This window comes from Ursus americanus, chromosome 17 (assembly GCF_024610735.1).
Source record: "Ursus americanus isolate L20-20 chromosome 17, mUrsAme1.1.p, whole genome shotgun sequence".
Classification (NCBI taxonomy): Eukaryota; Metazoa; Chordata; class Mammalia; order Carnivora; family Ursidae; genus Ursus; species Ursus americanus.
This window is the reverse complement of record NC_142143.1, coordinates 53,342,643-53,363,119: the sequence shown is the minus strand read 5'-3', so window position 1 is coordinate 53,363,119 and position 20,477 is coordinate 53,342,643. Positions and strand designations below refer to the sequence as shown.

General features: G+C 34.7%; 1 protein-coding gene across 6 annotated transcripts in view; it reads left to right on the top strand.

Moving 5' to 3' along the window:
* The window catches only part of SLC16A7 (solute carrier family 16 member 7), a 162,911-nt gene extending 142,886 nt beyond the window's left edge, over window positions 1-20,025 (top strand). For all 6 annotated transcript variants that reach the window (XM_045789700.2, XM_045789701.2, XM_087869008.1 and 3 more), the window contains 3 exons: window positions 5,761-5,904; window positions 8,913-9,731; window positions 11,394-20,025. In XM_045789700.2, the coding sequence (XP_045645656.2) occupies window positions 5,761-5,904; window positions 8,913-9,731; window positions 11,394-11,662 (1,232 nt within the window). In that variant the 3' untranslated portion in view covers window positions 11,663-20,025. The remainder of the gene's footprint in view (window positions 1-5,760; window positions 5,905-8,912; window positions 9,732-11,393) is intronic.
* Window positions 20,026-20,477: the final 452 nt, after the last annotated feature.

The following is a 20,477-nucleotide window of genomic DNA, read 5'->3' as shown; positions in this document are numbered from 1 at the left end:
CCTGTTTTTCACTGACCTTAAATGAAAAGAGATCACATGGACAGAGAAACCAGGAATTTTTAATCCAACTTCAGTGCAGGGATAAACCTCAGGCAAACACATAGTTAATGAAGAGGATCCCATCCCCTGTCCAAATTAAAATAGCTACAGTTTTCTAATTCAGAAAAACCTCTTTGAAAAATCTTTCAAATTTAGAAAGCCTCTGTCAGTGAGAAAAATACTACAGTAGTAAACACAGATAAATTTCTGTAATTGCAAACAACTTTTTCCCAGTCCTGCACTAGTGCTTTTTATCATTTGATTTGACAGGACACCACATATACAAATTTGAAATAAAGCAAATGAAAAATAAATTATAGCAGTTTATCATTTCTTCTGTTAGTGTTTATGCTATGCATAAAATTTTTATATAGCTCAAATTGATAGTCAATTCCAATTCATGGTTTTAGATTGATCAAATATATTTTATGAAATGTTCATTACATAACATATTTTCAAATTTTCTCACAGCATTTGTCATGGACTCATGCCATACACAAAAGAAATAAAATAAGCATTATGAGTTCATGTTTACAGAACAGAATAACAATATACAAAAGAATAGACCAGTTCATATATATATATCTGTAGGTCATACGTTTTTAAAATATTTAACGAAAAAAATCACTTCCCTATAACCATATGCAAAACTCGAAATTAGAGAGATATACTATAGTAGTGATATTCAGAATCCCCAAGACCACTTTCAGGTTTCATGATTCACTAGAACGATTCACAGGACCCAACAATGCCTTTTTCATGGCTGTGATTTATTACAATGGAAGAATGCACAACAATATCAGGAATGGGAAAAGCGCATGGATCAAAGTACAGGAGAAACCAGATGCAAACTTCCAAGAGTCCTCTCCCAGTGGAATCACAAAGGATGGGCTGAATCCAGCAACTAGCTGTGACAACGTAGGTGAAGTGTTGTCTATCAAGAAGCTCATTAGAGATTCAGTGCTTAAGGTTTCTCGTGGGTTGCTGGTCATATAGGCATTCTCTGTCTTGCATGTCCTAAAATTCCACATCTGGGAAGGAAGGCAGATGTTCAGCATAAACCACATTGTTTGTGACACAGCTTAGGTACAGTGAGCCACTCTTATCAGTTAGGGAATGGTGGAAACACCTTCTTCTTCTTCTTCTTCTTCTTCTTCTTCTTCTTCTTCTTCTTCTTCTTCTTCTTCTTCTTCCTTCTTCTTCTTCTCCTTCTCCTTCTCCTTCTCCTTCTTCTTCTTCTTCTTCTTCTTCTTCTTCTTCTTCTTCTTCTTCTTCTTCTTCTTCTTCTTCATGTAATTTTTTATTGTGTTATGTTAGTCACCATACAGTACATCATTAGCTTTTGATATAGTGTTCCATGATTCATTGTTTGCGTATAACACCCTGTGCTCCATGCAATACATGCCCTCCTTAATACCCGTCACCGGGCTAGCCCACCCCCACACTCCCCTGGTGGAAACACTTCTGAAATCCCAAGTTCCCAGGTGCCAGCCAAGAGCCAGCCCTGCAAGCAGGCCTTTCTGAGGATGGCAGTCTCATACCTGATAACATACCTGTTAATTCTTTCCTACATGGTAGTGAAAATACAAGTTTTATAATCAGATAACCCTGGGCTCGTATCCACATTCTACCACTTATATTGTGACCTTGAATAAGTTATCAACACTTTGCATGTCTCAGTTTCATCAACTGTTACATTGCTATAATTATCAGATTGCCATGAAAATCATATACAATAATGCATGTACAGTTCTTAGCACCCTGCCTGCAAAGAGTAATAACTCAAGAAATTAATGAATAATAATAGAATAATGATGGTATATATGGCAACTATCGTCACAGAGCTTAGAATAGGATGTAGGAACAGGACTCAAACAAATACAATAGAGGGTAAATCAGTGTTATGGGGTGTGTGTGTGTGTGTGTGTGACCATTATAAGTGCAACAGGAGTTCTAAGAATGGGCAAACACTCTGTAATTTATGAGAACGCACATAAGCTTCCTTACCAGAATAAGTGTCATGGAGCCTCAGCCATAAAAGACAGAAGTAGCTTTCAGAAAACAGAAGCAGCTGAAGTATAGGTGACAACAGTGTGATCTTACACTGCTCTCTGATGAGGTCCTTTACAGCTTCACGGCCAGCATGAAAGTGACTTTATACTTGACACTAAACATTCTGAGACAGTTTGGAAAGCTGGAGCAGAAGAAATTAGTGGGTAGATCAGTCTGGTTTAGATACAGTCTGATGCTTGCTGAACGTTTTTGGAAATAATATTATCCTTGTACATCATAGTTTTTAACCGCTCAACAGACAAATAGGACAAATACCTTTGCTTTATTTAGATATGGTCTCAGATGTAACTCTCAGCAGGTAGAGAATTTTCTTTTCTGACTTAACTGATGGTTAAACATCATGACTACTTGAAACACATATGCTGAGTAAAAACTTCCATCCTGATCGAATTAATAGATAAACGAATAAATGACCTCAGAATATAATTAGGCCCAAGATTCATCAACAAGGGACACCTGTGAGGCTAGCTCATGTTTAACAAAAACCACATGTGCTGAGAATTTATTTGTTTTCTTGAAACTCCATCTTTCTTTTTACTACAGTAAGCCAAGCTGCCCGTAGGTTGGAGAGAGGTATTGGGTAGCGTCGTGATTTATATCTAATGTTGGATGGCTCCTCAAGCTAATATTAAGCATTTAAAGATTCTTTACAGGGGCGCCTGGGTGGCACAGCGGTTAAGCGTCTGCCTTCGGCTCAGGGCGTGATCCCGGCGTTATGGGATCGAGCCCCACATCAGGCTCTTCTGCTATGAGCCTGCTTCTTCCTCTCCCACTCCCCCTGCTTGTGTTCCCTCTCTCGCTGGCTGTCTCTATCTCTGTCGAATAAATAAATAAAATCTTTAAAAAAAAAAAGATTCTTTACAAAACAAGTATATTTTGTTCTGTATCATAATTTTAATTAGATCTACAACTATCACAAAGTAGAAATATTTTATGACATTTTATAAGCATTTCATATTAAGAAGTAAGGAACTTTGATTATTTCTAAACAAATCAACTTAAAAAGTATATCTTTTTTTGCTAGAAAAAGATTATAGGTTAATTATGTAGATACATCCCTTATAGATTATCTTATAGATTATCACTTAACCAAAGTATATTACTTAAAGTAAAATCATTTGTTAAAATTAGAACTCTTTTTGCATCTTGACTGATAACACAGTAGAAATTATGCCTCTTCAAAAAAAAAAAAAATCAACACCTCTAAATGTTTTCTTTAGTGGCCACTTTTAATCACGGTTGTGGGGGGAAAAGCCTTGATGTGGTTATCCTGAACTATAGATATAATTATTTGCCACACATTGCAAATTAAGTTGTGATTCATTGCCTGTGTTCAAATTTAGATTTACACCATTCAGGCAAACACAGTTATAACATTTAGTAATTAGTACATTTGTGAGTTATCCCGGCATCATGTAGAAAATGGTATAAATAATATCAGCGATACTGAGAAAATTGTTATTAGTCCAAGTAATTGATAAATGCCTTTGGATTCATTCTGATAGTCTAGTATTTATCAAAGCATCCATCACAGTTCTTAAAATAACTTGATAATGTCTCCTTCTATATTATAATGGGTTGATGATTATAGTTGTGCTTGGCATGTGTCACCTGGTTTTATACTAGGAACTCAAGAAATAGTGCATTGAACCGATTTGAGTTAAATTGAATTGAAGCAAAGTGAACTGGTTAAGTAATTTTAAGAAAAGGAACCCACACTTAAGTTCAAGAAATGATCAAAGCTATCAATTCATTTCTCACAAAGGCTATTTGAATTTAGCTATGTGCTTTTTAATGAAAATGCTCATTTCCTAAATCATATGAGTTTTTACCATATTAGGAACAGAAATCTATTCTTCTCACATCATCTTGTACAATTTTCATTGATTTTTCCTCTTAACTCTGTGGTTTTTATAGAGCTATCTTTCGTATGGCCCATTTTAGTTTTGGGTTTTTTTGGGGGGAGTATGAAATGCGAAAGTGGTATTCTATTTTTGAGTTCTTTTGTCAGTTTATGTCTTTTTACCAATATGTTTTCAAAAGATATTGTGGAATAATATTAGGCCGTGAAGTTTTTATTTCTACCTTGTATTTAAGGATAATAACTATAGTTTTGTGAAAGAATAAAGCTATATTGACAAATGGATCTCAATGTATTTTAAATACTATCCATGTAGAAATTCTCAAATGCAGTACAATCGCACTTAGCAAATTTTTGTTATAGTATTAACTAAAAATCATTTAAATTTTTTCTAGTCTAAATATTGGACTGAGAATTCTGACCTAATGTAATATTTTTCCCTCAAATCAATGGCCCTTGTTTTAGATGAAATATAATTTTAAGTTAAGAAGGAAGTGTCAAATCCAACCATTTACACATTGACAGGTCTCATACGATAGTATGGACTTCCACTGCGTCTAAGATGACCTCAGTTGTTAAGTTCCACCATTATTTTATGATGCACCGCTAAAAAAAAAAAAAAAAAAAAAAGAATGCTGTGATTAAAATAAAACACAACACTTTATTAATATTTAGAGCTTTCATTTTATAACTACCAAAAGAGCTTTTTTAGACATAGTTAAACATAGATGATTTTAATCATCTTAATCACTCCTGCATATTTATATGGACACACACACACACATTGGGAAATGTACCTTGAATAAATTGAGTAAAGCATTCCTAAAACCTCTTCCCATTCAGTATCTGGCTCTCCTAAATTAGCTTTTGAGTCCAGTTCTCAGTGTTCATGTTTCACACATAAGTCTGTTCTCTTTGCCCATGAGGCAGCATATCTTAGTAGAGAGATCCACCATTTTCTCTGGTAATTTCATCGAAGCTGCTCTACCCATTCAGTAAGTTTTGATGCTGGTACTTTCTTGACATTATCAGAATGTGTCAACAGAAGATTTTTTAGACAATAATCAGGATTCATATTTATATTCCTTCTTCAAATGGCCCTTGAATGGTCTGATTGAAGTATGAAGAATTGCTATTGTCCAACCAAGCCATGGAAATAACATCCAAATTCAAGCATGCATAAGCGGTGATCGCTACATTGCTATCTATGACCACCACCTGATCAACAGGGATTGTTAAGAGACCTCAAGTGGGAGACATCTTTACTTCTAACATAGTAAGATATGAAAACAGTTGGTATCTTAGAATCAAGGAAAATGTGGTATTAAAAATCATACTGTAGTAAAATAAACAATTTAAGCTCTAATTAAGAGGATATATGTGTGTGCACACAAAAATTATTCTAGAAAATAAAATCATTATACAGGCAAGTCATTTTTATAATCTCTAGATTGTTATTACATAAATTTGCCTGCATTTATTAAATATTTGTATAGTACACCTATGTCCTGTTGAAAAATTTTTCTATCAAAAGTCAAATGATTATGGTCATAAACTATATGTTAAACACTTCTAATTTATTGTTTTATGTGTTGTCATATATATGGTTAAAAATAACCAGTCAAAGTGATTAGGAAGTATTGAAAAGTCTTCATTATATTTTATTAAATATTAAACTAATATTTTTCTTTTATCATTAAAATATACTTTCAAAATTAACAACTGTTAAAAATAAATAAGTAAATGACCCAGCAACTGATCATTTCTTAATTTCCTCTCTACCTCAGGTCCCATAAGTAGTGTTCTGGTGAATAAATATGGTAGCCGACCAGTGGTGATGGTAGGAGGTTTATTATGCTGTTTGGGAATGGTCACAGCCTCTTTTAGTACCAGTGTAATAGAGCTTTACCTCACTATGGGATTCATTTGTGGTAAGTCAAGTTTTGTTTTGTGCTTATTCTCTTCTTAACACTTCCATCCATTGTGTGCAAAGCTCTGTAGGAAGTCTAAACAACAGAACATTCGTATTGTTTTGAGTTTGCTTTTTATATCAGATGCTATCTTAAAGTACTGAAATACTAGCTTGGAATGGCCAATCCAACTTATTTCAAGAAATGGAAAAAAGAAGTTATCAGCTACATTGGGTGCTATGATATCAATGTCAAAGGAAAATAGTTTTGATTTAATTTTACCATTTCACCCTTCATTCACCAGTCAGTTAAGATGGTATTATGGACACAGACTTCCTGGCATATAAATAGCTTCATTTTTTTAAGTTATTTTTCATTACTTATTACTATTTAGAGTACCTGACTTGTCTATCACTCATTGTAGGTTAAAAATGATGCCACAATATGTTTTCTGCATGCACTGATTTAGCTTTAACAATAGAATTCTTGTCTGTGTTCTGGTTAGCGGTAGGGCTCTGTATCGGCATCCCTTCTTTTCCTTACAAAAGATTCTAATTGTTTAAAGGCTCTGTAAGGCACATTTGCCACTAAACACATGTTTTTAAATGTCATACTGTCATTCTCTTACCGTTGCTCCTCATGCGTTATGTCTGTTGACTCAAACTGACCTAAATATGTACATTTGGAAAACACTATTCTTATTAGTCTCAACAATAAACTGCATTAAACAAATCTACACTCAAAGTTTTAAGAAAAATCAGATTTTAATATATTAAGAAACTGAATCTTTTCCTTATGCTCACAGAAAAATGGTAAATATATTCTCTTTTTAAAGTAATTTTAAATCAATCTAACCTTGCACTTTTCTATCATTTGATGGAAAAAAAAAGATGTATTAAAGCCTATAGTAATAGGGATGTTAAAATCTTTCTCTTTACAATCTTTCCACAACTGTCTTCCTTTTTGTTGTGGTAAAACACCTTTTGACTTTTTCATAGTGCAGAGAATTTCCTTTGTGCAGAAATACTATATATTGCATTTGACCATAGAAGTCAGGCCAGACCCACAAGTAGATGTATTATGGAAAAGATGATTTTATTATTACTGTACCACAAATTTCAACAGCATTATATGTTATTCTAACTTCAATTCTTGAGTCTTGAAGGCTTTGATGCTTCTAGAGGCAACCATTAAAATATACCATGAGAGATTTATCTTAAGGCATTTTCAGCCAATACTTTTTGGTTGGCAGTCTAATTTTAAAAACTAATTCAGCACATATTAGCTGATCATGAGAAAAGTAGCCTCTTTATATCTCAGCTTCTTTGTCTTTAAAATGGGGGAAATGATAAGCTCTTTCCTTTGGGAGTCATTGGAAAGATTCATGTAAAAAATGAATGCATAGTACTTTACAGAGTACCCAGAATTTTGTTACTTTTAAATAAATACTAGCATATAATTATCATCATACATCATCATACAATGTCTTACAGTTCTAGAAATTACTTGACTTTGGCAAAAAACTTTTGTTGTAGTTGAGGGGATTGGAACTCGAGAAGTCTAAGTGTTAGGCCAAATAATGTACATAGGTAAGTAGTCAAGGCAGATTCAGGTCTTTGAATATCAAATCTCATGTTCATTTTACCATGCCAGAATAGCAAATAGATGGCCACCGTCTCCTAAGGAGAAGTTGGATTAACACTCCAAGGCAAAACTCTAGGTGACAGAATGGTGCCAGGGGTTGGGGGAGGGTGGCATTAGGTAAAGAAATTTGATCTTCAAAACAAAATTCCTGGGTTTTAATTTGGATTCTTCCATTTACAAGCCACTGACCATAGGCTGACAGTTTTCTTATTTATAAATTACACTTATTCTGCATGTCTCACAGGTATGGTAGTATCAGAGAGCATACTGCCCTGTTACTCTTCATATTCTTGGTTCGTTTGTGTCAGCTTTTAGGGACCCTCCTACTCGTAGAAAATATTTGTTTCAAAAGTTTGCAATAAGTATTTGTACCGAGAACTGAGTTGTTCCCGAGTCTAAATACTTAAGCACTTTGTAATACCCTCTCAATTTACATAAACTGGTAAATGCCGAATTCTTACTTTATAACCCCTAAACTGATACAGAATTAATGCCTAAGCTAAGGGGGAAAGAGAGGTACCTTATCTAAATCAATTTTATGTGGTTTTTAAACAAACTTAATCATTACTATTGCTAAATAATCCTTGGCAAGTTATAAGAAATAATTCATCCCTTTCAAAGTTGATACTCAATACTGCCAAGTAATTCCCTCGGAGTCAGTAGGAACAGTAGGAACCTTTGAATCATATAAAGAATGAGTTTTAATCCCTGAAAAATATTTAAAGCAAAAATTTTATTTTTTTAATCAACACACATGTGCATCTATATTCATGAAATGTGGAATGTGAAAGACGTACAGCATGACATTAATGGTGTTAATTTATTACTCTTGTTTATTTTTTGCACAGTTTTGAAAGAAATATCTCTGGAGAGACCTAAGATTTTAATAGATGACAGTCTTTTTAATCTGTTCACTCTGTTCCACTCTTAAAAACAGTGTTCACATTTTAAATGCACTCTTGCCCACAAGGAAGAAATCTATTCTATATATGTGTATATAAACGTAATGCATATAAATATATATGTTTATGTAAATAGAAGGGATTAATTTATCTGTGATATTAATGATTGTAATTAAGAACTAACAATTTCATCCTAATTTCAACCTGTTCATGATTATGGAAACATCAGTAGAAATTCTTGATTTTATTTTTGTGCTTTCACATGAAAGGAACATGAAGTTGTCATATATATCAAGTGTCCAGTTTTGAGAACCTCTTCGTTTATGCACAATTCCATGATATTTATAATTATCAAAAATTACTACCTGCTTTTGCACTTTCAGTTCTGCCTTCCTCACTTGAATGTACATTTTAAGGAGTAATTCCTTTTGTGAGTGCCATAATGTATTTATGTTTTTCTTCCTTTTGTTCTGTTCTTTTTAGGTTTAGGTCTAGCCTTCAACCTGCAACCTGCCCTAACAATCATTGGCAAATACTTCTATAAGAAACGACCCATGGCTAATGGCCTCGCCATGGCAGGAAGTCCTGTTTTCTTAAGCACATTGGCTCCTTTCAATCAGTACCTTTTTAATACTTTCGGCTGGAAAGGAAGCTTCTTGATTTTGGGAGGTATACTGTTGAATGCCTGTGTGGCTGGGTCCCTCATGAGACCCGTTGAACCCAAACAAGTTACCAATAAGTCTAAAAATAAGATTGGCGTAAGAGTGGATGATATAGGTATGAAGAAAAACCAGAAGAATAAATCAGCATGGGAAAAAGTTAATACGTATTTAGATTTCTCCCTTTTTAAGCATAGGGGATTTCTGATATACTTATCTGGAAATGTCATTATGTTTCTAGGGTTTTTTGCCCCCATTATATTCTTGGCTCCATATGCTAAAGACAAAGGAATTGATGAGTATTCTGCAGCTTTCTTGCTGTCCATTATGGCTTTTGTTGACATGTTTGCTAGACCTGCTGGAGGACTCATTGCAAACTCCAAACTTATCCGCCCCCGAATCCAGTACTTCTTCAGTTTTGCAGTCATGTTCAATGGAGTATGTCATCTCTTGTGCCCATTGGCTGAGGACTATACAAGCCTGGTGTTATATGCTGTATTTTTTGGTCTTGGATTTGGGAGTGTTAGCAGTGTCCTCTTTGAAACTCTCATGGACCTGGTTGGCCCTCAGAGGTTTTCCAGTGCTGTAGGACTTGTCACAGTGGTGGAGTGTTGCCCCGTTCTTCTTGGTCCTCCTCTTGCTGGTAAGAATAATTCTCATCCAGAAAAGCAAAAAGCATAAAATGAATATCTGCTAGCCAGGACATTCTTTTTAGTGTATGATGTGGCTTGTAATAATAAATAATAAATACTAATAGTCTGAAAGACTGTGGGTGTGTTAATTTTAGGGTTTTTTATGTATGTATTTTTAAATTTCATAAGTAGTTGATTTTAGACCTAAATTTGTTTCAGAGCCAGGACCTATGAACTTAAGAATTTAAGTTAGACTGATAATTAGTAACATAATTTTCATGTTCTTACCCATATCCATTGTTTTGTGCTTATAAAAATGTGTCATAATAATAGAATTCCACGTTTTCTTCATTTTATCATTGATGAACAAATTTCTCTTCTGCCCATATTAAAATGAGTCAGAAGTTTAAAAGTCAATAAACTGGGGTGTCTGGCTGGCTCAGTTGGTTGACCATCCAACTCTTGGTTTTGGCTCAGGTCATGATCTCAGTGTTGTGAGATGAAGCCCCACATTGGGCTTCATGCTGGGCTTGGAGCATGTTTAAGATTCCCTCTTTCCCTCTCCCTCTGCTTGTCCCCCAACCCCGGCTTGCTCTCACTCTCTCTCTCTAAGAAAAAAAAAAAAAAAAGTCAATAAATCTTTAGGTTATATGATATCAGGCTAGTTTTTAAATGTCTCGATAATCAGATGTAATAAATACTTTCTGATTAGTCTGATCTTAATAATTTACATTCAGATAAACTAAAAAATTGTGATTAGCCCAAAAAGTTATGATATGACTCTTAACCAAGAGGTATGATGAAGCTTTTTTGCAGAATAGTTAAGAATCTGAGATTCAGACAGACTTCGTTTGATTCCAGATTCTGCCACTCACTGGCTATGTAACCATGATCAAATTACTTCATAGTGATCTTATAAGGATTAAATGAGATATTACCTCATTTAAAAGTGTTTAGCCTAGGGGCGCCTGGGTGGCTCAGTCGATTAAGCCTCTGCCATCAGCTCAGTTCAGGATCCCAGGGTGCTAGGATTGAGCCCCATGGCGAGCTTTCTGCTCAGCAGGGAGTCTGCTTCTCCCTCTCCCTCTGCCCATTTCCCCCACTCATGCTCTGTCTCTCTCAAATAAATAAATTAAAAATCTTAAAAAAAAAAAAGTGTTTAGCCTAGTGCTGGGCATAGAAAAAGCATTGAGTAAATATTATGCCGTGTCAAGAACCTTAAAAAAGCCTTTGGGTCTTTACTAAAAAATGTAATTTTTTCCTTTTTATTGAAAAGAAGCATGGAAAGGATGAAACAGTCTCAATGTATGAATATTAATAAATAAGTATATCTATTTATATACATGTAGATACAAAAACATGCCTCACACGTACATGTCTTTATGATACACACACAAACAGATATATACGTATATTGTGTTGGTTGTACATTTTTACTGAGGGGAATAATCTTTAAGAAATTGAATATATTGGTAATATAATGCTGTGTGTGCATACATGCCTTTTTTATGCATATATAGAATTCATAATCTAGAATACTTTTTGTTAAAAACTCATTCAATATTAACTTAAATAAGAAATAGGTACATACTTGGTGGAAGAATTTATTGGAAATGTTAGCATTCTACGGCTGTTTTATTATGCTGTTCTAACAGCTGTTCTCTGCCTCTTAGGTAAATTGGTGGATCACACTGGACAGTATAAATACATGTATCTAGCCTGTGGAGCTATTGTGCTCCTCTCCAGCCTTTGGCTGCTCATCGGCAACGCTATAAACTACAGACTGCTTGCAAAGGAAAGGGAGGAAGAAGCAAGGAGTAAGAACCTGCATGCGCCCGAGTCCAGAGAGTCTGAACCCTTGAACAAATCTAATCATGATGATGTTAACGTCAAAAGTACAAGAACAGAGAATAATTCTTCAGAAAGAGAAACTAATATTTAACAAGAATCACATCTCTGATTTCAGTGTTTATGACTTTCTTAGGAGTTTGTTTTTTTTTTTTTTTTCCAAAATATCGGGAAACTCTTTCCTTGAAATGAGGAGTCATACTGAAGGATGGAGATGAGATTTTTATAAGTTTGTTTTTTAACACTTGTTTGGATAGTTCAGTTTTGAGATTATGCCTATAAAGAATCCACACAATGGGTTTATTTCCGTACATGACTCTGGCTGTCATGGTTAAAGTAGTTTTCAAGTCTTCCAGGGACTTCCAGTCTTGGTTATAGAGATCTGAGTCCCAAACCCCTGGCTTCAGCACTTAGAAGGTATATGTTTAATCCTATAAGAAGAGCCTGTCCAAATTTCATTTTTTAGTGTGAAATGGAATTGAAGGAAAATGAATTTTCTAGTGTGCACACGCACACAGACACTCACCTGTATGTACACACGTGCACAGAGTATCCAGCGAACAAAAGACAAGTAAGTTCAAAAAGAATATTATCCCTTTTTTAACTTTCAAAATAAATCCATGGAGAATGAAGAAATGTGTTATATCTGCATACTACTTTACAATGTGAATTTTAAAGATAAGAACATGGGTGAAAATAAGAATGATCTTAATTTGAAAATGCAACTAACTGCTTAAAAAAAGGTATTTGCATGTATAAAATAAATTTGAAAAAAAAAAACTCCTCCATTTTAAACTATTATTTTTAAGCACTGTTAGATTTGATTAATCCATGCACGTGATTTCTTTGAGGACGGTCATTAGTACCTGGTGCTAGAGAATAGGAGCCTCAAATAATTTTCAGAATTCTTACTTAACATGTAAATCAAATTAAAAGCCTAAGTGACTCCTCACAATGAGCTGTGTTCATTGATTTTAAAAGGATTTTAGTTACTAATCCAGAAAATAATAACCAGGGATTTCTTTTAATCAGAGCTCACTCTAGACTCACTGTCATACTGAGACTTAAAAATGGAATTTACCAGAATCCTGGTTGACAGGCTGACAAATAGGCCAAATTCTAATTTTTCCAACACATACAGTGATCAGAGGATTACTGTTATGAGTGATCTGAGTAAAGCTGACTAAGAGTGAGAGGTGCTTATACCGAGCCCTCTAAATTCTGTCATCTCTCGCCCCTCCCTAAAATGCAAACGCAAAACACAGAAACCCAAACTGGCCTTTCACTTGGCCACTGAAATTCCTCATGCTGTAGGACTGGCAGCACTTCAAAATCCCACCCCCTCCCGATGAGACTTCCTCCTGCCTGGGAGCATAACCGGGAGACTGTTAGATAACAAAAGGTTTCTAGAACTGGAGGCTGCACGTAACTCAGTATATATACTTGGGAAGGGTAGGCATAGTGTATCACACCATAGCAAGAAGCCTGCAACATTGTCGGCCAGTTTAATTTAGCAGTTTCTTATTTTCATAAAGATTTAACATCTGAGATTTAATATCTGAGAATCTGAATCACCCTTGAATATTCAGGCATATGATAGTTACTGTGCACTCAGAACTATAAATACCAGTTAGAGTAATACAGTGCTTTTAAACAAGAAAAAATGTGTGCCTTATGGCTAAAGTTATAAGTATTTACATCAGCAAATCTGAAGTTAAAATTAAGAGTATGATTAATGAAAAACATTTAGCGCCTGATTATTGAAGCGATGTTACTCTTAAGATGTCAAAAGGAATTTGCTGTTCATTTTTTTTTTTTTTAATTGCAGTGGAGGCAGGTGCTATCTTATTTCTTGTAAGATTGCACCTGGACACCAAGCTTTTGTGATAATTAACATTAAGGATTTGATTTGTAAAATTTATGCACTGGTTAAGCATGTGGCTCATACTTAAGAAGCTATATAAAATCCCATATTTCATTTAGCATTCATTTTGTTTGCAGATGAAGAGGAATTTGTATTTTTTAAATATTAAATGAAACAACTTGTGCCAATACCATAGGCAAATAAATCAGGCAAAATGTGGCAGTGTATGGCTGTTTTTAATTTAGTTTTGCCCAGTCTTGAGTCTTCAAGGAGCTACTTTCATATTGTTAGTGCTTTTGTATTCAACTCTGACTCGTCATAAGAAATGCAACATCGTAAATTGTGTAGTAGCTCTCTGGTCTTAAACATTTCCAAAAAATGTCTTCAATTCTCCGAAGAAACGTATTTAAATTAATATGCATATCAGATCCCAGGGGGAAATAAACAGCAAAGTCATGATAGTGAGGTATTGGGCCCAAGGCTTTAGTCCTTTTTGTCAGTTGCTGGTAGAGACAAGCTCATGGGTGCGTTCCAGCGCCTTCCTCCATGGAAGGAGGTGTATTTACTTACTGATGAGGTTTTTGTCAGGTCAAAACCAATTCTTATTTGTTCTGTTTGTCTTTGGTCACCTTCATTAACTTTTCATTTCTGACACTATGTATTAAATTGTTACAAAAGAAAGGGAAGTAAAATTGCACATTAAAAGCACATGACATGTATACCGCCATGCCTGGCAACAGCCCTACACGAAGTTACAAATATGCACACATGTTAATTACCATATTAAATGTTGAAAATTAATTTAGAACACACTTGAAACGGCGACATAGACTCACATACAGGATTGAGAATCGTTCCAGGGTAAAATAATTTTCTAGTCGGTCACTCTCTCCACTCCCTTGAACTTGTAAGAATATTTGTTGCTTTAAGAGAATCTTTCGGGGGCGCCTGGGTGGCTCAGTCGTTAAGCATCTGCCTTCGGCTCAGGGCGTGATCCCGGAGTCCTGGGATCGAGCCCCACATCAGGCTCTTCTGCTATGAGCCTGCTTCTTCCTCTCCCACTACCCCTGCTTGTGTTCCCTCTCTCGCTGGCTGTCTCTCTCTCTGTCAAATGAATAAATAAAAAAATCTTTAAAAAAAAAAAAAAAGAGAATCTTTTGAAGACCGAGAAGAGACTATCAACCCAGAAGATCCACACAGTCTAGAGGAAGCCATGTGGTTGGCTTCTGTGTCTGCAGTGATCAGTGTAGAACATATTTCTTTCCCTAGAGAGTGACGGGTTTTAGATGTTCAAGATGTCATGAAGCAAAATCAGAGCACACCATTAAAATTCCTTTTAGTCCCATCCCCCCACTGGGGTACTGTAAAGAAGGGAGGTTATCAACCAGGGTACTAAAATAATTCATGATCACTGGCTACTTTATTTTTCTACTTGTGATAACTAGGTGCCCGTATTTGTCACAATTTAACCTTAAATATGCCTTCACTAATTTATGAATAGAATATTGGGTATAGACTTGTCCTGACCCATCCCTACCCTCTTTCCTGATACTTTATTTTGGGGGTGGGGGGGCGTCCAGTCAACACACGTGTAAGAGTCACTGGGTCAGGCTCTAGCGTACTTCACGTTGGAAGACATGATGTTTCTCAATGTAAATTCATGAGTTTTACTTCTCTAGTATCAAGTTCCAACTGTCTTATCTCATGCCCCACCCCTAGACACTAGAAAACAAGTAAAATAAGTTTGATATATTTGAATGTGCAGTTTAAAAATCTAGGTTTTTGTTTTATTTTTCACTCCTCCTCCTCTGGCTGCACGTGACAATTGAGGATACTGAGAAAACATGTATGATGTAAATGTAAGTTTTTATATTGATATTATAAAATGTAGAACAATCCTTAATCAGTTAACTGAAAAAGATTTTCCATCCAAAAGTACCTTTTAAAGTCCTCTCATACATATAATGTTGCACACTTGTAATAAAACAAGATTAAAAATCATGATCGTTAGGCTCCATTTAATAGGGAGAAAGGGTATGAAGTTGAGAAGGGACTAATATTTATATCGTGCATTTTGCCTACAGAATACCTTTTAATATTCAAACCAAATTGTAAGTAGAGACTATTGACCTGATATTAGAGATGAGAGAAACAAAACAAAAATCGGACACACAAAGTTCAGCTAATTTACCCAAAGTGAAAAGTTGTATGTGACAGACCCAGAACTAAAACTTGGATTTATCTCGAAGCAGAAAGAGCCCCCAGGGTGTCCACTAGCTTGCTGCCTTCAACAGAACCTATAGAAGCAACAGTAGATAAAATATAGATACAAAAAATTTAAGCCCTATACAGTAAACCAATTAGGTTTAACTGCAGTTTGTATTCTGATTTATTTAGTGTTCATTAGAGACTGTTTGCTATAAACTGAATATATAATTTCAAGTTGCCTGCTTTTCTAACCAATGCAAATTATCCCAAATAGTGGTAATAACTGTATAATAGCCATAATTGTTTTAATACGACTTTTTGCACAAAAATAATGACATATTTATATGACTCAGGGATAATATATTTTCCCTGAGGTTGGATTTAGAGGAAAAATATTATTTTCTTTATGGATAAGTAATTCCCCTATTGGTTGCTACTTATTATGACTCCAAAAGTGCTTCATATAAAACATTATATTCAGAGTTACAGAGATTCCCATTTATAGGATCATCCAAGCTACCAAAGAAACTTAAAAAGATTACAAGATATAAATGATTGGTTCATCTATACAGTATATATTTTCATCATTTAATGCAACTGCCCCTACGTCCTAACTCATTTTTCAAATTTCCTTGAACGTCTGTAACTGCCATTGTCCTCTCTGTCCATTTGTTCTATGGATAGAACAAGTGTCCTTGCTTTTGTCCTTTCCGTCTAAGACTTTTGACATCCATAGGGTAGTGTTCTCCTTAGCATTATTTTAGATGGCATACTTCTAGGGTCTTACACCTTGCACAAAATCACACATGCTGCATCTGGTCTTATTTAGTTGTGATTTGTAGGAATGGCCCTCTTCCTGGAGTCAGCAGTTTATACTTTTGGCCATGACCTCTCATCTTCACAAGTGAGGGAACTCCTGTGACTGGAGGCTTGAGGTATCCTGGAAAAGGAAGGTGCTTACAATCTAGAAGACGTTTTGTTAATATGAGTCTTCCTTGTGCATGATAAATTTATAATTGAATATGATTTTTAGGAATCTTGAAAAATCAATCTCACTGTCCTTGGCACTAACTATTCTGGATGTTTCTAATCGTCTTAAAGTGCCTCATGACTTCGAGAAACAAAGCTTACCACAACAGCCCAGCACCATTACATATCCTATATGCTCTTTCAGGGCAATGAGATCCCCATACATCATGCCAAGTAGATTCCTTACCACAACACTTCACAGTACCAAGCAGCCTCAAAACTATTCAGATATAAATTGAAATTAGAATCTTTATTCAACTCACTTTGTTTTTTAGGTTTTAATTTTTACACATCCATGTGCACAGTCTCCCTGCACTTACAAGCTGAGAGCCTCAATTATCAGTAATTAAATGCTTGTATAATCAAAATCAGGAATTATCTTTGTTGGTAGTTAAAACATGAACAATTTGCTGAGCTCACATCATTTTTTGTCGTTCTCATTTTCTCTTCTTTGCCATTAGCTGTTTGTACACTATTTAATTTTTAACTCCTACAAGATCCTGCAATCTGGTTTAAGTTAGTCTTCCCCCACACTGCCTTTCCTTCGCTTTATCCCACTTACGTGCAGTGCATGAAAGCATTGTTACAGCACTGAGAATCATACTTTTGGGTCCCTGCGCTAAGAGGAAAAGTAATATTGCAAACAGAATTTGGGGCATTAATAGAGCATGCGGGAATTGTTTAGACGGAATTATTTCTCCCATCCCAATCCTGAGCTGCCTTACCTTCTCGCCTCCTTTTTTTTCTCATAACTATCTTTTAAAATAATATTCTTTTCATTGTTTTTCCACAATCTCTCTAGCCAGCTTCTTAAGCATTTTTCATCAATTCTGGGCACTTTTCATACAGAATTCTTGTTTCTTTAGCGGGTTTAGTTACGCTTCCCCTGTGTGCACGAACGCCATAGTTTTCAGTCACCATATGTATTTGTTAATAGTGTGAGTAACATTCAGGAACATTTTAGTAGGTGATTAATTCATTACCGTTTCAGCAAATATTTTTTTTCTTCACATAGTAAAACAAGCTTTTTGTTTAAAATTCAAATATGGGAAAATAAGCTAAAGAAGCTTCTATAGGAAAACATTGCTACTCAATATTCTATCAAGGAATATTGTTCAGATGAACCAAAGTTTGGAATTCTTATATGAATTTCAGGGTGAATTTTGAGACATATTCCTCTAAGCTTTTTCTTCTGGGTTGGTTGTGATTTTACTTTCGTACGGATCTAAAAAAGATTTTTGAAGTTAGACCTAGTTTATATAGCTTGTTCATTGGAGTGGAGTACAAATTTTGGATATACTATTTAAAGGACTTTATTTTTCTACCACATGCTTTCTATTTGTAACTGAAGTATGAAGATTTCTGGATTTAGTGAGAAAGGACATGTGAACTAAAGTATTATTTTTGGGGCGCCTGGGTGGCTCAGTTGGTTGAGCGACCAACTCTTGGTTTCAGCTCAGGTCATGATCTCAGGGTGGTGAGATCGAGCCCCAAGTTGGGCTCCATGTTCAGTGTGGAGTCTACTTGGAGTTCTCTCTCTCCCTCTCCCTCTGCCCCTTCCCCTGCTCGTGCTTTCTCTCTCTCTCTCGCTCTCTCTCTTAAATAAATAAATAAATAAGTCTTTAAAGTGTTTATTTTCTAAGCATTAGATGTAATTGTATTTTGATTTGCATTGTATTTTGGTTTTGATATATTTATGTATCAAAAATATATTTAATTCATTTCATCTTCTCTACCCTAGGTTTGTAAGATATGTACATTTTTATAGAATAAGACTAGAATAGTTTAAGAGCTTTGCCTAAACATATATCTATCTTTTGAGTTAATGCAGGGTAAGAAGTAGAACCCAAGTCTTGACTCCTGACCCACCTTTTTCTCCTTTGCACTGCATAAGCCATCCTATTTTAATGGTAAACTTTATAGACTGAATATATATATACCTGGAAACACTTATTCTAACCTTGCTTGATAAATCCTTTATTTCCAAAATGAATGTATTTCCTCTGAGTCATACTTTGCAAAATCGTGTTTGTAAATTTAATTTGAAGAGTATTTAATGATTCCCAACAGTAGATAATTCTGAGTAAACTGGACATAATAATTGGTGGGTTGAATGATTTTGCACAATATATGTTGTTACAGCAATATCTAAGTCATTGAAAATACTCACCAATAATATGCTTATAGAATCCATGTGTCAATATTCCATTAATTCCTCCTTTCTTTGTGTTCATAGTTTATTTTAGTAGCATCATTCACTTGTTTCCTAAAAATTTAATTCCAGAACACACGATGCAAGTTTGTTAAATATTAAGTTGTATGCAAGAAATTATCTTCATTGTATAACTTTGAGGAGGTTACTCCAAAAATATTACTTGATCCAAGAATCTGAGGATGAGTTAATAAAATTAATAAGACCTAGCTCAAAAATTCTTCCTTTATTAAATAGTCATTTCAAGTAGTTAACACAAAACCTGACAACAGGTGTCTAGCAATTGTAGAACTATAGTTTCTTTTATCTTAGTGATACCATCTTCCTCTGTACCCATCTTATCTAGATTTTTTTTCAGATTTCCCCTTTTGATTCTATTTCAGAAAAAAAATCACTTCTAGATAAAAGGGGAAAATGGTTTCTATTAGGGACTTGCTCTGTAAAAGTGTGAAAACAATCTGTACTCGCAGTTTGCCTAATTCATCAAAGATATTTACCCTAAGAACATACTTTAATAAAAGTTTTGATGAACTGATGTGTCACAGTAAAATCTTTCACGAATAGAGCCCATGATGCACTTGTAGTCAGTGACATGTTTTGGTTAGACTGAGCCAAACTGACATCCATATATACTGGATTTGTCTTGTCTTTGTGACAGGGTAATCTTCAGTAGCTGCAGTGAGTGCATCAATAAATAGAAGCTCCCTTCTTTGTAATATGATAAAAATGAGATCGCAAATTACTTACATATGAGTCAGGTATAGAAATTCCTATGTTGAAGATGGGACAGTAAGATATTTCCATGTATTTGCTAAAATTTACATTTGATTTGAATCTTCTTATTTAAAAGCACTTCCCTCCAAATATTGTAAACTACTATATTGGTGAACATTTCCTAGAATGAATAATTCCTTATTTCTGAGGAATTTCTGAAAACATTTCCTACTTACGTTCTTCAACAAATATTTCTTTCTTATCCCATTGGTACGCTTGGGCAAATATCAAAAGATTATTGGGATAAAAGTTATACATAATGACATGTTGCTAAGTAGACATGTAAGACATTGCTTGGTCACGGCCAACCTAGCTAGCTTTTGCAAGAATTCTTTAGGGGTTAATCTGTAGAATTTTTTTTTAATATAAATTGTATCTTGGGCTGTATTTTTATGATTTTTAAGTGAAAAAAATGTAGTTGACTTGTTTGTTCTCTAGGCACTTTTAGAGACCCCTGAACAAATGATCCTACTGTCACATGGTCTATGAACTACAATTACTATGATAGGGAAATGAAGAGAAAGGGTAGATTTGCTTGACACCTAAGATGATCCAGTCAGTTATTTTTACATGACCTAAATCATGACTGTACATATTTCATTTTTTTAAAAATCAATATGATATGAAATAATTTAAATGCCAGTCAAAGTTTTAAAATGTAAGATAGAATGTACTTCTTTTTGCCTTCTTACAGATGAATGTACTTAAAGTGATTGTGATTTGATCTTGGAATATATATTTATTTCTATCATTTTTGCATATACAGTAGTTCTGAACTTGGCAAATAAAACGTGGGGGAAAATTAACAAAATGAAAAAACTA